General features: G+C 50.1%; 1 protein-coding gene across 4 annotated transcripts in view; it reads right to left on the bottom strand.

Annotated features, from left to right (window-relative positions):
* Positions 1–1749: 1749 nt before the first annotated feature.
* MORC2 (MORC family CW-type zinc finger 2) overlaps positions 1750–16749 on the bottom strand; it is a 39588-nt gene continuing 24588 nt past the window's right edge. The window contains exons 10-27 of one of the 4 annotated variants that reach the window (XM_058531792.1): positions 16100–16179; positions 15306–15388; positions 14374–14459; positions 13100–13240; positions 12851–13005; positions 12607–12735; positions 12028–12133; positions 11581–11713; positions 10012–10086; positions 9541–9921; positions 8809–8940; positions 8266–8320; positions 7724–7865; positions 7366–7590; positions 7180–7273; positions 3323–3502; positions 2486–2551; positions 1750–2022 (exon numbers count right to left, since the gene is read on the bottom strand). In XM_058531792.1, coding sequence (XP_058387775.1) covers positions 1954–2022; positions 2486–2551; positions 3323–3502; positions 7180–7273; positions 7366–7590; positions 7724–7865; positions 8266–8320; positions 8809–8940; positions 9541–9921; positions 10012–10086; positions 11581–11713; positions 12028–12133; positions 12607–12735; positions 12851–13005; positions 13100–13240; positions 14374–14459; positions 15306–15388; positions 16100–16179 — 2332 coding nt within the window. In that variant the 3' untranslated portion in view covers positions 1750–1953. Of the gene's footprint in view, positions 2023–2485; positions 2552–3313; positions 3503–7179; positions 7274–7365; positions 7591–7723; positions 7866–8265; positions 8321–8808; positions 8941–9540; positions 9922–10011; positions 10087–11580; positions 11714–12027; positions 12134–12606; positions 12736–12850; positions 13006–13099; positions 13241–14373; positions 14460–15305; positions 15389–16099; positions 16180–16749 lie in introns of all 4 variants that reach the window. The other 3 variants (XM_058531791.1, XM_058531794.1, XM_058531793.1) reach the window with 3 other exon arrangements.

Here is a 16749-nt window from a genome sequence, read left to right on the forward strand (position 1 = left end):
GGATTTAAACAGCAAAGTGGGCACATCCAGCAGCTGAAGCTAAAACGTTTAAGAAATTCAGTATTTCAGGTTCTGTGGGTGTCAAGGAGGGTGAAGACAGAAAACAGTGAAGATGGTGGAGAATTTGAACAGTTTAAAGCCACAGTGGTGGAAAGGAGGAGGAGGAGGAGGAAGGGGCTGGATTCTACTAAGAGAAGAAAAGGGACTAGTTCAGGAGTCTCACCAGTAAAAGTTTATAGTATTGCGTTGTGATTACAGTGTGTAAATAAGAAACTTGAGTATTACCCTCTGGTAAAAATGCAGAACCAACTTCTTTTAGATTAAAACAGTAAGGTTGGGGACAAAAATGGACCATATGCTGCCTGGAATGAAGAGAGAGAGCTGAACAGGAGAGGAATCACCAACTCAGGAAACCCCAAGACTCTTAGAGAATCTTCCAGAGGAAGAGGTCAGGGTCTCTGAGTGGTATTTCCCCAAACAGCCCTCTACCAGGGATGTGGTTTGAGGAAGCCCCAAACCCACAAGTCACAGGCGCTTCTGGCCACACGCACAAGTGGGTGAAGGCTTCCCTCACCAGCGCGTCCCAGTCTTCTGCAGACTTCACAGGGCGGCACGGAGGCCACTGCTGACGTGGGGTAGGCAGATGCCGGAAACACACTGAGGTCTGAATCGAAGACCAATGGTACAAGGCCATAGTTCTTGTGCCTTCAGGACACCCAAAGTCCCCAAATAAAGAGAAAGGAAAAGAGAGTTGGGGACAATCAAACCAGAATTTTTCCAATGGCCATTAAAGAGAAAACTCAGCAACTCTTGCCTTTGTCTTTGACCCTGAGAAGTTGCCTGAGGGACACAGCTGTATGAGGCTATGACTAGACAGGAGGCAAGGCCTGGTGTGCTTCCTGCAGAGCTGCTTCTGGAGTCCCTGCAGCCCAGCTCCCGCACCTGTGCGCCAGGGAGGCTCAGTGACCCCCTCCTGTCTGCCCCAGGGCAGGGACCTTGACTGGGCACGGTGGGGCCAGGCAGAGGGCAAGCAGTAAAAGAAAAAGCAGCAGCAGCAGGCTCTCCAGGTCAGCCAGCACCATCCGAGGCAGCTGTGCTCCCTCAGGACCCTGCCACGTCCACAGATGGAAGCTGCCACTAGATCAGCACCAGAGGCTCCTTCACACACAAGGTCCTTTCCTAAAAGGAATCCTTTGGAATTCAAACATTCAGTGTGCTACCCAGGTCAGTGGTCTGACCAGAGTCGGATCTGTCTACTCCTCAACCTGGGCTCAAGTTTTTGAGGCGGGAAACCTCACTGTCCACGGTTAACCGAGGAAACCACTCCAGCAGGGAGAACGTGGGTGGTGGATGGGGAGGCTGAACAGGAGGATCTTTCTTCCCCAAGCCAGGAAGACTGACAGCTGCTCAGGCCACCACTCACATCCCTGACCTGAGATGGGAGCCACAAGAGGGAGAGCAGCTCAGCAGTGAGCCTCTGCCTGACCCCATGGCCACCCTTGGGGATCTCCTGGATCAGAGACCCTAGGGGGAGCACCACTCTGGGGTGCTCTCTCCCTCCCCCATCCCTCAGATCCCAAGACTGTTCATCCTCTAAGAGAGAAACCAGCCCTGCCCTGGAGCCTCTCCAACTTCCAGATGGCACTGGATTCACCACATCTTGAGGAGCCAGGAGCCAAGAGAAGTGGCTCAGGCTTGGCATCCTGGTTCTCTGTCCTTTGCCCAAGAGTCACAAAAAAATGTATGGTCTCACAGCAGGCACAGCATCTTGTTTCTTTTAAAAAATAAATATTTATAAACTTAGGAGGAAGATTCAAAGAATCAGAGTATCTTTCCCTCCAAAAACACAAATGTCCCATGTGAGTCAAACAAGGTAAGTCCACCAACCCATAAATGAAACCCCCGGAGCTCTGCCTTGAGAGGCAGGGCAATTGATCTCTGGCTCCGAGTCCCTTAGTCCCCCTTGGTGATGAGGTCCTCGATGTAGGCATCCAGCTCGTCATCTGTGTTGATGTCTATGTCCTGGAATAGAACAGGGCAGGGTCAGCCAGGGGCAAGGCAGTGGGACTCCGCCTCTCCACCCTTCTCACAGCCCACGGGGCCTGCGCCCAGGGTCCCCTCCCTTCCTCCCTCCACCCTGGCTGGCAGGCCTGTCCTATCTTGACCATTCTCCCCTCCCCATCCTCTGTGCACAGGTGATGCCCGGATTTCTTACTCCTGCCCTGTCTCTACCTCAAGTTCCCAGTTGCCTTAGATGTGCTGCAGGCTTCTCAGACTCAATACATCCAAAACAGCTCAACTGCACCACCCCACCCACTTTGCTCCCATCTCCCTACAGGCCACCACCTTCCCTCCACCCAAGGGCTCAAGACAAACCAGAAGAATCACCCTTGCTTCCTCCCTTTCCCTCAGATATTACAAATCTGCCCACTTCTCTCCCTCCTCACTGTCACGATCCAAGGTTCAGGCCACCAGAATCTCTCACCCAGACAACTGTGGGAACCTCCTCACTGGAGTCCCGGATTCTAACCTTCGCCCCCTGCAGGCCCTCCTACAACCAACCAGAGTAAATGTCTTAGATTGCAAACTGGATAGTGCCACACCCCTCCAGTGACTTCCCACCTCGTATAGGTCCCGCCTCTTCTATGGCCCACAGCTCCCTGCCTTGGACCTTGAGTCCTGCTCTTCGCTCTGCCCAAAGCTCTCGCATCCCGCTCTTGCATGACTGGTTCTGCTCTCAGCTCAAATACCTCCTCAGAGAGGCTACCCCGAACACCCTAGTAAAGTGGCCTCCCCATTTTCCGTCTGTTGTCATAGTTACTTCATAACACTTCCTGCCATCAATAATTCTGTCTCCTCCAGCAGACTGTTGGGCTGTGACAGCAGGGACCTTATCTCGCCTGTCTGGTTCACCCGGTATCCACAGGACAGGCACAGAGCAGGTCCTCAGTGTCTACTGCCTGGATGAAGGACTGAGACTGTACAGGGCACTCCCCGCTTCTGGGCCACCCAATCCCATCTGGGCGTCATCTGGAAAAGCGAAAACTTCTTTCTGATTTATGGCTGGAGGGTTCTCAAACCAGGCTGCACATCAGAATGTCTAAACAAGGGCAACAGTCTGATACCATGGGTCCGGCTGGCAAAGAGGCCCAGGTAGCCATATCACCTGCAGCCCTCCCGGTCAGGATGCTGTGCAGCCAGGGTTGGAACCACAGATTCCTGTGAGTGGGAGAAGGGAGCAGGGAATGCCCAGGCCCCCCCTCCCACCAGGCACCAGGTGGTCCAGCGGCAACTAGAGGGCTGCCTGGCTCACCTCCTGCACCTTTTGCAGGAGTGCGACGATGTTGGTCCTCAGCTTCTGCAGCTTCTCCTCTGTCTCGCGGAGCTTTCTCTCGGAGGTGCGCAGGCTCTCTTCGGAGGCCTTGGCCCGCGAGTCGGCGCGGCTCTGGTAGGAATGGCACAGATTCTGGAGCCCCACTTCATACTGCCTGAAGTACTCTTTCTGTCAGGAGGGAAGCCAGAGGGTACATGTATGAGTTCACAGGGGTCCCCAGGGCCCTTCTCGATGGGCACTGGTGTCCCCAACTGGCTCAACACAAGTATGCTCAGCCTGAAGAGATGTCAGACACAAAGGGCAAGTGGTGTTTCTAGCTCCAGAGTAGAAAGTCCTCGAAGCCCATCTCACGGGGCTGCCACAAGGACAAAGACGGAAGCACCCGTGTGAAGCACGCAGCGAAGTGCTTCAGCAGACAGCAAGCCCGGAGTAAATGTGAGGGCTGGTTCTTACTGTTCCAGGTAGCACAAAAAGGACAACAGTCAGTCTCCGTGCTCAATCATACCTTTCTTCACAACAGCCCTTTCAGCATTTCCAAGTCACATCCAATAATATCAGGCCAAAAGTTCTCTTCTACAAATGTTTATCAAGCATCTACCAACAGCAGATACCTCCAGATTTAGGTAGTATATTTATACAGCATCAGAGCTTTTTACTGTCTTCCCTGAGTACCTAAAACTTCCAAGGGATGGGGTAGTAATGTTAACTAGCAGTTTCTCTAGATACTAGGCTTTTCAAACTTTTAGAAGGTAGCAGAACACTTGTTTCAAATAAAATGTTACATGGAATCTCAGTGTAAAAAACCATTTAGGAAGTATCTCTTTACCTTTAATTTCTTTTCAAAGTTCAAATTTATCATATTATTGATTTACTCATAAACCACCAGTGAGAATGATGAGGCCATTGCGATGAACACAAACCCACACCCAGCAGGTGCTGGCTGACCACTGCAGTCTGACCAACTCCAGCATTTCTTTACTTCTATACAGATGTATGAACCACCCAGCACTGAGCAGCTCCTGACTGCTGTTTTTAAAAAGCGTTACAAGTATTTAATTGTGTCCTTCACCTTACAATTGGAGTATCATCCTATTAAACCAAGATGGCAAGAGAAACTTCAAGTTCTACACAAAAAATAATTACTTGAGCAGCACAAAATAAATGTTCCAGCAAGCTCCAAAAGTAGTAAAATTCAGTATACATCATCTTCAGCTGACTGATTTGTATTAGTTTTCTTAACTTTTTATTTTGAGGTAATTATAGATTCACATGCAGTTCTTTTATTACTTTTAAAATATATATATATCTGAATCTAATATTTGCAGGACCCCTGAGGGCTTTTACGGAACTCCTGGTCCAGCATATGGGAAAAAGGACGGTCATTTATAGACTGACAAGGACATAATGAACATTAGACTCTGTTGTGTCCCTGACGTTAAAAAAGTTAAAGTTTGTGTTATTTTAGACATTACAATTGGGAGGCTATCAAGTTGACGCATTGGGTATACTTCCTTTTACAAGCATAAGCTAATAGACTATTTTAGGCTCAGACACTCCTGCTTTAAGCCAAAAGCAACAAATCTACTGACAAGACGGTACCAGGCTGACCTAGCCGACTCATCAGCCGTTGGTTCCTGGGATCTGCAGATAGCACCTGCAGCCTGAACAAGGGCAAGAGTTGAGGCATGGAGCTTTCTGTGAAGCCGCCACGAGTTCTGCCATCTTCTAGCTTCCTTAGCATGCAGCATAGCCACTGACCCCACCCCCACCTCCCCACCCCTCCTCTGGCAGGGGCACCATGCAAGGAGTGCACCATAAGTAAAGCAAGACCCTTGTCCTAAGAAGTACCAGGGTTCAAATCTGGGCTCCATCACAATAGACTCTTCACCTCTCCGAGCCTCACTTCCTTTTTTAAAGTAGAATGGAGATAAAACCCCATATTTTTCTCTCTGGCAAACTTTATCAAGCACATAGCTGCCACACAAGGGCCCAACATCTTGAACATACCAGTCCTGCAGTTTCAATTCCAGTTCTCTTCTCGAGAAACTCGTCCCTAGAAAACTTAGCTATTCCTGCCATAAAAACATCCCACTTGATGTGGATGCATCTCCAGCCCTGGCCTTCCTGTCCCCCCAGGTGCCAGTCCCCAATCTCCACCTGCCCACTGGACACCCCCAGAAATGTAGTGCCAGCACTTCCAGCCCGATCAAATCACAACTCATCCTCCTAACCCTCGTCCTCTCTTTTCTCTCCCAGTTTAACTGCTTTGTTATCAACCTCCAATTCCCACAGGCCTGAGACACAGGGACGCGTGTGGCCTCTGCCTCCTCCCCCATCACTTGTCTTCAGTCAATGAATTCTGACACAGCCCTTTCACCTGCCAGTCCCCTCCCACCACTCTGGCTCCCATTTCCGTTCCTTCAATCTCTGACCTTTCACAATTAGACCAGCCTCCTTGCCCGTGTGTCTTCCACCCACTCACCCTACCAAACATGCTGCCTGCCAGGAGAGTTACTCGTGTAGGGGCAGGGTCAGCAGACTACAGCCCATGGGCCACATCAGCCTGCTGCCTATTTTTGTAAATAAAGCTTTATTGGAGCACAGCCACATCCACTCCTTTACATATTGTCTAGGAGGCTTTCAGGCTATAATGTTGAACAATTGCCAAAGAGACCATATAGCTCATAAAGCTGAAAATATTTGCTAACTGGCCCTCTACGGAAAAAGGTTGTTGACCCCTGCCCTAGACAGTTCAGATTGACAATTCCATCAGCTCAAACCTTTTGCTGGCCCTCCATTTCATACAAAGGTTAAGCGACTGTGCCTAAGATCAGGCATTCAAGATGCATCATATCCTGGCTCTCAGGCCCCTTCTTCCCTAAATGCTCACCACGTAGTCTGCTGCCTTGACCCCCCACCTGCCCTTTCATCCCTCTGAGCCTTTGCTGACAAAAGTCCCCCTGCCTCACACACACCGTCACTTACACAGGCACTTGCTAAAACCCACGTTTTCTTCACACTGAATCACTCCCCCTCCCCCAGGCTGCCACAGCTTCCCTACCCACTTCCACAGCACGTACTGCTCTCGGCCTCACGTCTAGCTTCCTGCTAAAAATTCAGTCTCTACTTTTTTTTTTTTAATAATTTTATTTATTTATTTTTTTTCCCCCAAAGCCCCAGCAGACAGTTGTATGTCATAGCTGCACATCCTTCTAGTTGCTGCATGTGGGACGCGGCCCCAGCATGGCCGGAGAAGCGGCGCATCGGTGCGCGCCCGGGATCCGAGCCCGGGCCGCCAGCAGCGGAGCGCGTGCACTTAACCGCTAAGCCACGGGGCCAGCCCAGTCTCTACTGACTTTTAAGCCACTTGGAGGCAGGACTCTCTTTTGCTGCTCCAGCACCGAGGCGCCACATCAGCATTTGCTGGGTTAAATAAGATCCAGTGCTTATCTCCACACATCACGACACATCATGAGCTCGTCTATACCTCCCTCCGAGAATCAAGTTCTAGGCACTTTGAGCCTAAGCTCTTCAGTGTTTCCTGGGACAGGTTTACTCCCTCTGCCGGGGTAGCATTAAAGGGATGTATTCATCGTAAAATGTCAAACCAGGCCTGCTGTCCCTAAGAGAGGACTTCCACCCTAGCACGTCATCAGCTGCCCACCAGAGTCATGTCCAGCTAAGCCATTTCTTTTTCCACAACGTAAGGTCTCCTCTTCCCTTCCCTCAGCAGAAGAAAGGGAAGCTGGCTGAGGGGTAAGGGGGCACAGAGCTGAGAGCTGGCAATCACAACAAGCATCAAGGGGGCATGCAGAGTAAAGAACCAAACACCAGGCCAGACTCACCAGCGGAAACGAGATTAGCTCATCCGAATTCATAGCACTCAGCTCCTTCTTGGAGATGGGGAAACTTGGAGGCAGGAAGTACCGTAAACAATTCCTAGACCAGAAAGAAGGTGGGGACAGGAATTCAAAATGGCGTGGAGGGGGTGGACAGTCACTGCTGGCCCTGGAAGGGGACGACACACGCACCGAAGGATCTGGACGAGCAGGTCAATGGTCTCGTGGTTGGTGCTTGGGGCGGTGGTGTCAGGCTCAATGCGAATGCAGTCCGAAGTGGAGGGCTCTGTCAGAGCTATGGCCTGCTGGACCACTGCCGCCTCCTCCTCCTCCCCGCCCTCCTGCTGCGTGTCAGGGCTCTGATACTCCGGGGAAGGGGGCTTCATCAACCGCACGTCCTCGCTACCCTTCTCCACCCTAGGGAGGACACAGTGCTTGTGTTACATGTGTCCCAGGCTCCCAGGATAGGCTGCCTGCAACGGGGTCAGGACAGCACCTCCCTCTGCCCCTGGCCAACTCTGTCAACCCAGCCTCTCTGTAGGGGCGTTACCAGCGGTCTCTGGGTGTTGTGTCTGTGGGCACGTAGTCAAACTTCACCTTCCACCGCACCACATTCTTGCCCACCTCCACAGCTGTGACACGGCCTGTGTACCACTCCCTGTTCACACGCACCTCCACGTGCAGCCCTTTATCTAAGAATGGAGACAGGCTGCGAATCAGAAAAGTACACTAGAGTCCCCCCCTCAGCCAGGGCCATCTCAAGAAAAGTCATCCCAGGGTTCACAGGGACAAGAACCCCTAGGTGCTTGACCCCACTATGACACGGACATGGAGCCCAGCCCCCTGGTCTCCTTCCCCATCTGTCATGAGGATGTCAAAGAGCAGCCAGCTGAGTGACTTTCAGAGGTGAATGCCAAGGAATTAGTGCTAAGAATAAACACAAGGGCATGCTATCTTCAGAATTCTTCTTGGAATTAGGCTTGGAACCACTGTTGCGTGAGAGCCCGGAGCCAGGAAAGCCTTCGGGATAAGCTGCTGCTGGCCAAGGGGCCCCAGTTCCCCACAGGCTGCCGGGTACCTCCCTGAACTCACCTTTCTGAGCCCTCTTGAGGTCAGCTGAGTCCTCTTCCCCAGCACTGTCTGAAAGCTGCAAGGAGAACAGCCTGTCAGACGCATCCCCAGTGCCCCAAAAGAGCAGACATTTGCATGACTGGCTGCCCAGAGTCATTAGCCGTCACATCTCATGTCATCTCACGTGGCTGTTTAAACACCATGCCTCACCGAGAGCCACTCTCTAAACCGCTATCTTAGCTATCTACATTTCTGCCACCTTTACAAACAAGATAGCAGGCAAGGGGCAGAATGTCACAGACTCAGGGAAGCAAAGGGTTTCAAGCCTCCCTGATCTCCGTCAGTGTGACCTCAGGCCTGTGATGAGAGCCAGAAGCCAGTCTCACTCAGGATCCTACCTGGCACCATGTTCCTAGTCATCTGTGTGACTGAGAGTCCTTCAGAGATGAAGTGGGCTTCTGGAAGGCTCATGGCACAGCACACAAACAGAGCTGGTGCAGACTGTAGGTGGTGGCTGGACACCCTGGGAAGGGAGGCTCTGACAACCTCACCTTCACCACCTACCTCGTTCAAGTCCTTCTTTTCCTCCTTCACAGCAAACTTGCCCCGCTTGGACCTCTCCTTCCTCCTTTCAGCCTCTTCCTCAGCTTCTTCCTCGTCAGAGACCCCGTGTGTCCGCTTCCGACTAGGAGTGGCCTACAGCAAGAGGAGAGGGAATGTGATGGACTCTGTCAGCCTTTAAGGTGCAGGAACATTCCATCTGGCCTAAAGGAACTGTTCAGAGAGGGGCCTGTCTGTCTCTCAGTCCCCACCAGGGCTGCGTCCCCCTTGATGTTACTCAGTACACAGTAACCTCCTAGGCCCTGGGCCCATGAGGACCTTTGCTCAAAGCTGTCATAGGGGAAGCCTCTCAGTCCACTCCCTGCTTAGCCTGCCTAGCCAGCTAGCTGTGATCTCCCTAAGACACACCAACCACTGCTGCAGCCCACCAAGGCTGTCTGTCACCAGGCCGCCAACCTATGCCCACAGTGTGAGAAGCTGATGGAGGTGACTCAAGTTTGTGGCAGACCAAAACTCAGAGGGAACAGTGAAGAGCTCCCTGGACAGGAAACCAACTAGCTCTGTGCCCCTGACCAAGTTCCTTCAGCCACCTAGATGCCTCCTCTCAGGGCAGCAGGGAAGCTTTAGATTCAGTGATCTCCACCGAGGCTCCAGCAGGACAGCTTTGACACTGACAGACTCCATTCCTATACCACAGAGGGTGGGCTGGGGGCCAAAGGAGGAAAAGCATCTCACCGGGGAGACTTTACTGGGCGGCTCTGGCTTCTTGACCACTGGAGTCTTGATGATCCTGGGGGCAGGGACCTCCTGAGGGCTCTTGGAGTTGGGCAGCAGAGATGGTGACAGCGGCTGCACCAGAGGAGCAGGCCGGGACACAGTCTTGACTGGAGTGTTAGCAGGCTTTCGGGGTGCCTCGGGCGGCTGGAGCAGCCTGGATGTACTGGCCTCCTCCCGGGCTGCCAGGGCAGGCGGCTTTGGGGTACTGCTAATGACAGGAGCCTTTCGGGGCTGGCTGGCTGGCCTGGGAGCTTGTAGGGAAGGGGGTCTGCTCGGGGCATTCTTGATCACAGCAGGTAAAGGAGGTGACCGAGGACGCTGAGGTCTACGTGCAGGTTCCTAAGAGAGGCCGAGAGAGAGAGTGAGAACACTGATCCTAGCACGAGACACCCGAGGAAAAAAGCTGCCTCCCCGGCCCCCGGGCTTTACCTCAGTGGAAGGTCTGGTGGTCACTTCTAAGGGCAATTTCTTCAGGTCAGCTTGGGAACGGATGGGTGTGGTTTTCTGCAGGGCAAACATGATGAGGTTGTTTGCATAACCTGGTACATTCAAGTAAACTCTTTCTGGATCTCCACTATATGTCTGGGATAGTGGGCAAATGAAAAAGAAAACCTGGGCCACAGTTCTACTATTACATGTCTCCCATTCTCACTGGGAAGACAAAAAATACAAAAAACCATCAGCAAATTACAGGATTCTATGTGATTAATCCAGCAATTGAGAGACCAGGAAAAAGTGTCAATGGACTAAATTCTTTTTTTTTTTTTAAATCAGGACTTTTTTTTTGGCAGGTGACTATGTATTCTGAATTATTTATTTTTGAACATGACCATTGTGGTTGATGGAAACGTCTGGGATATGAGAGTGAGTCACAAGGCGTGAGGTGGATGATAATTTCTTTTTTTTTTTTTTTTGAGGAAGATTGGCCCTGCACTAACGTCTGTTGCCAATCTTCCTCTTTTTCTTTTTTCTCCCCAAAGCCCCAGTACATAGTTGTGTATCATAGTTGCAGAATTGTAGTTCTTCTACGTGGGACGCCACTCAGCATGGCTTGATGAGCGGTGAGTACGTGCGCACCCAGGATCCAAACTGGCGAACCCCGGGCCACCAAAGTGGAACATGTGAACTTAGCTGCTATGCCACCGGGCAGGCCCCACTAAATTCCTATTAAAGAAGCAAAAAAAGGTGGGAAAGGCCTGTGGACGAGGCCAGAAAGGACAGGTGGGATTCAGCAGACAGGAATGCATGCAGACGACATCCAAGTTAGTGAGAGCATCTGCGCAGACACAGAAGCCAGAAAGGGAAAAGGGTTTGTAAGAAATATGATAAAGGGTTAATATCATAAATATAACCAGAAAGCCTGATAAATCAATTAAGAAAAAAAAATAGAATAAGCAATTCTAAAAGAAACATAGACACATGAAAAAATTCTCCAATTTTAGAAATATGAAAGAAATTCAAATAAGATCTTTGCCTATCAAAGTTGCAAAAACATTTTAAAATAAATGTTCTGCTGGTAAAGAACAGAAATTAATACATCTTCTGAAGGGTAATTTGGAAATAGTTATAAAAAGCCATAGAATTTTACAAACCCTTTCAAAGTCACTTCTAGAAAATTACCCCAAGAAAATAATTATGCACTAAAAGATATATGTGTGTGTACGTCATGTGACACACGTCATGATCTCCATATTTCTATATGTATTTTTGTGTCTGTAAGCAGTCATAAAAAACTGGAAGGATATGTAGTTAATGGTGGTTACCTCTAAGGTAGGATCTTTATTTTCTGGAGTTTTAAAACACTCTAAATGAACACCTGGGTTCAAACCCAGGTGTCAGTGCCTGCAGGTTGGGGTTGGAAAGCTCTGGCAGCACTTGTGGGTGAGTGAAGGCTGAAACTGGGCCTGAGGGAACAGGGGAGCCACTGAGGGTTCCTGTCCCATCCCGGACAGAGCCCTGACACAGCCTGGCTCTGCCCACTGCCCATGACCCACACACCTGCAGGGCCTCCAGCTTCTCCTGCTGCTGGCGAATTTTCTCTGTCAGCTGCTTCTGCTTCTCTTCCTGTGTCTTCAGGTCCTTTCTGAATGTCCCCAGGGGAACCTTCTGCTTCTGTTCAGAAGCCTCACACCTGTAGAGAGAAGGTGCTAGAGAGACTGTGCCAAACAGGGCTCTAGGTAGGGCAGGGTCCTTCTTCCTCAGCCAAGCCATTCTGTCTCTCACCAGAGCAATCACCTCAGAGTTCCCAAGTGCATGGAGTTAATACTCACTGCAGGACACACATCTATTGTTATTTCTGGGGCACTTATTACGTGCAGCAAGACAGAGATGTAAGGATATAAGCACTGACCTCGAGAAGCATAGTGAGTTATTTACCCAAAGAGTGGAGAGAACACAGGGAAGTGGGGAAATACCCACAATCTCCCTGTTAGAGACAGTGCTCACCGGTCCTGCTCAGGATCAGGGTTCATGGAGCAAACCCAGGTGTCAGGGTAATCTTTTTCCACAGAACTCAGCTGAAAGGGGAGGGTCCGCCACTTCAGACACAAATCTGTGACACAGAAAACACCCCCACAAACATCAGCCATGTCCACCAACAATATTTGTGATCAGGCTCCTCCCAGCCAGGCCCAAGGCAAAGATGCCCCTGACTTTCCGTGCGAAGATCGCACTCTGGCTCCAACTCTGCCTTCCTTACACAACGGTAATTCTTCTCAGGAACAGTGATTCCAGCAAGGATGGAAACTTTACATCGTGGATTCTCAGTGCCCCCAGCCCCTCTTCCTCCTCCAGCAGGATCTTGGCTCAGTCATCACTCACACTATTAACAATCTGGCACCAAACCGAGTAAGCCCAGCCACAAGGCTGAGTTCCCACGGCCATCATTAAACAGACTCATAGCCCTAGTGGGACCCTAAGTCCATTAATGTCAGTCCAGTCAGGAGGCCAGCACAGAGACGGAGAGAAGAGGGCCGTGGACTGTGATGGAAAGGAGTCAGAAGGAGGTTCCAACCACCGACTTACCACACTGAATGGTGGTTGGGATTTCCATAGCTCTCCGGCGTTTGTAACGCAGCTCGCTGGATGGAGGCTGGTTCCAGTTGGCAGAGAGGTAGCCAAATTCATCCCAGAACTTGATAATTCCCCTCTGGGCTACAAGGCAAACACCCACACATCATGTTAGGAGCCAGCCTCTGGCTCCTCCTAAATTCACCTCCTTAGGCAGTGAGAGTATCCTAAGGCTGGAAGTGAAGAGAATGGGCATTACCAATGGCAATGTCCTTCCAGTACTGTGCCAGGTGCTCCCCCATCGCCCGCAACAGGTGCCGGAACTCCTTGGCATCAGCAAAGTCCTGCTTATTGTGTGTAGGCTCCAGGACCAGGTAGGGAACATCAACGACCCCAACAACCCCACCACATGCCCTGCAGGAAAGAAGACACAGCTCTGTTAACCTACTGACCAGAACCCTCCCGCCATCAGCCTTGGGCTGGAAAGCCCTCCTTGGGCAGTACTCACATGCCGCCTTCCAGCTGTGGACCCACTTTCTCATACATCTTGATCAGGCGGCTACAGTTGTAGATGAACATGCCATCCAGGTCACGGTGTTCGATGTTGACCCCAAAAACAAAATTCAGTTCCTTAGGTTCTTTAAGTGCTCTGAGAAGACAAAAGATAAATTCAAACAGATCAACCACTAACACACAAACACTATGGTGTTTAAGATGTGTTAAGCTTAAGCTTAAACTTGAGATGTGTTAAGCAAAAAGTTTCGCTTTTCCATTCAATGTGTAACCTGTTACACTTGGTAGGGATATGCACTGTGCAGTGACTCTAAGCATCTCTAATTAAAAGCATGCAACTTTGGCTTTTGGTAACAAAACAGGGATGGATTTGAATGAGATACTGTAAAGCTGCTGCAAATCTCTGCAAAGACAGTTACACAGTGGAATAAACACAAGGTTATCTGCATACCTACTGCACTAATGTGACGGTAATTAATTTTAAAAAGGCAAAAATTCACAAAAACAATCAACACGTAAGTGAGAGAAGAGACCATCATGTGCTCAATGTCCAAAAATCGTGGACGCTGAAAAGCAGATGGATGAGCAGTGGACTGACTCAGACAGAAGAAACCTGAAACCTACACCTGTGGTGAGGAGGCCAAGAAGAAACCAGCCAGGAATTCAAGGCCCAGAGCCTGGAGAGGCTCCAGACATGGAGATGGGACATTGGAGATAATTTAATGAGCTAGGACAAATGTGCATTCTAGATGAAAAAGGTACAGAACTCAATCTATAGCATGATTCTACATTTGTAGCCAGCGATAAACAATTAAGAGTAGATATCACCAGGTGATAGAAGTATAAGGGAGTTTTAAAATTATGTCTTAAATGTTCTATATTTTACAAATTTTATATAATAAGCTTTTTATATATCCTTTAAATAAAAAGAAAAAAGGAAAAGAAGGCAGAGAGGGGGGAAGGGAAGAGGCAAGAAGGGGAAAGGCGGAAGGGAAGAAAGTAAGGTGAGACAGTCGCCAGTCAGGAAGGCTGGCCCTGCCCTGCCTTTTCCTAGCCCAGGAAAGAACTGAGCTAGGAAAAACCTCTCTCCTACAGTGGGCATTTGACAAGCATTTTGGTTCCCAACATTAATGGCTTTCTTAAAGCAATCTTTGTGACAGAATGGCAACCTCATGGGGCGGGGAGGGATTCCTCAAGCTTTTTAATTGTCAATAATCAGTACAAAAGCTACATAATTTTAAGAGACCAAAGGCCAGCCCTGGCACTCACCGCTGCTTGGCCTCCTTGATCCGCTTCTTGACATCGGCTTCTCTGCGCAGGGTAATGGCTGTGTTCTGGACCTGCCGCAACATCACCTGGAAATGTATGTCAGCACCAAGTGAGGGGAGGAGGTGCTTTGGGCCAAGGTAAGTAATATAACAACACATTTAAAACTTCTCAAATCACATGGATGCAAAAAACACCTGGAGATTTACTTCTTTTCTAAAGAAAATGGCCCTTGCTGGGGACAAACTCAAAAGCTGTGTTTCAAATGACCAGGCTCACTGACATGAAGGAGGAAACACCTCCAACTGAAACAATAGTCTATGGAGGTGTGTGTCTGACCTGGAGGGGTAGAGAACTGCTCTACCCTTACTACTGAGTACAACCTGGGGCAAGGGACCCTCTTCACTTCAACTTCTCTCTTTTTTTTTTTTTGTGAGGAAGATCAGCCCTGACCTAACATCCATGCCTATCCTCCTCTTTTTTCGCTGAGGAAGACTGGCCCTGGGCTAACACCCGTGCCCATTTTCCTCCACTTTATATGGGACGCGGCCTCAGCACAGCCAGAGAAGCAGTGCATCAGTGCGCGCCCAGGATCCGAAACCGGGCCGCCAGCAGCGGAGCGCGTGCACTTAACCACTACGCCATGGGGCCGACCCCTCAACTTCTCTTTCTATAGACTAAGAATACTAACAGTGTCCACCTCATAAAGTTGCTGGGATGTTGAAATGATTAGCCAAGATTCTGCCATACAGTGTGTTCAACAGTGATTATAGGAACATTATAACATCCCTTTTTTCAGCTGTAGGGCAAGGAATTCATGACTGGCCTGGGGCTGAGCAAGGCCACCTCTGGGATTCTAATGCCAGAAATGCTGGAGAAAAGCCAACTCTGGGATCCTAATGCTGGAAAACAGCTGCACAGATCTGGGGCCTTACCCTGGAGTCTCGTGTGAGGTCTCCACCTAGGCGTAGCTCTAATGTCCGAGCTTTGCTCTCTGCCTCCCGTGCCTTTTCTTCAGCTGAAACCCAGAAGAAATCATGATAAGGAATTCAAAGGTTCAAAACTCTTAGTCATCCCTCCTGGATCCCACAGAGCAGTCCTTGCTGGACAAGACCTATGTACACTGTCAAGGAACAGGAAAGCTCCGAGAGAAACTTCCCTGCCTGGACTGCGGTCGATTCAAAGAGGACAAGCAAGGAGGCCCCAAGGAAAACAAGCAGTATTTATACCAGAGATCTGCTTTTCAAACTTTACAAGTGAAGCAGAACAGGTCAAAAACTGCCCAAAGCAACCAGAGTTAAACTCTCAGCAAGAGCTGGAAGCTATCAAAGTCCTCAGCCAGTCACTCTCCATCAAGCAGCCAATAAGCCCTGTCGGCATGAGAGACATCGAGATTTCTGCCCTGGAGTCAGAAAAACCAATTTCACAAGTATGTGGGCCAGAGGACAGTGTGGGATTCTTCACTCTGGGCAAACCAAGGAGGAATCAACATTGTTTTAGTTAAGTTCCTATAAATGGCTGAAGAAGAGAAAGTAGAGCCTGGGGAGAAAAATTGCTGAGGGGATTGGCACGTTGTGGGGAGGGGAACAAGAGGAACCGGACCAGCGGTTCAAGAGGACAGCCTATTCCTGAGTGTTCGACAGAGCTTTTTCCTGGATCCTGCTTTGGCATGAAGCAGAGTCCCCCAGACGACGCCCACCTGACCCCTACTACACAGGGGGAGCATTACCAATCCGCGCTACATGCTCGGCTTTCTTCACCTCCTGCTCTGCACGTGTCTTGAAACGGCTTGACGTGTACTTATACATCCTGAACAGAGGAAAAAGCAACCTGAGGGCCCAAGCAGCAGTGGGGCAGGGCGGAAAGCACCCTGCCTTCCTGCCTCCTACCAAGCTGTACCATCCTGGCCCCTTGTGATGAGTCAAAGCCAAGTTTATTTTAACAAAAAGACTCAATTCCTTATTCCACTTGCCCCTTGTGTCCTGCTCCGTCTTTGATAAGCAACCTGACTACTCACCAGGTCTGTCACTAATCCCACAGCAGCAACAAACCTCAGCAATCAGCCAGGGCCTCTGTTTTCTGTATAGCGTCTAAGGGCCCCTCAGCCCTGAAGTAAGAGGCTCAGACAGCTCACTGTGCCAGGCAAGGAACCTTCCACATCACAGAAGGCACTCACACTCAAAGAGCTTGGCCAGCCAACCTCCACAGCCTGTCAGCCACCTCTGTCCCTCCCTCAGGACCCAGAAGTGTCTCCACAGTAAATTACAAGCAGCTTAAAGGCCCAAATGCAGTCAACGCTGTCAGAGCCTCTCATCTGGCATCACTCCAACAATGCCCCCAAAGAAATGCGGCCAGGCCCTGCCCTGGCCCAAGAGAAAC

Source organism: Diceros bicornis, chromosome 35, assembly GCF_020826845.1.
Source record: "Diceros bicornis minor isolate mBicDic1 chromosome 35, mDicBic1.mat.cur, whole genome shotgun sequence".
In the NCBI taxonomy this organism is placed as follows: Eukaryota; Metazoa; Chordata; class Mammalia; order Perissodactyla; family Rhinocerotidae; genus Diceros; species Diceros bicornis.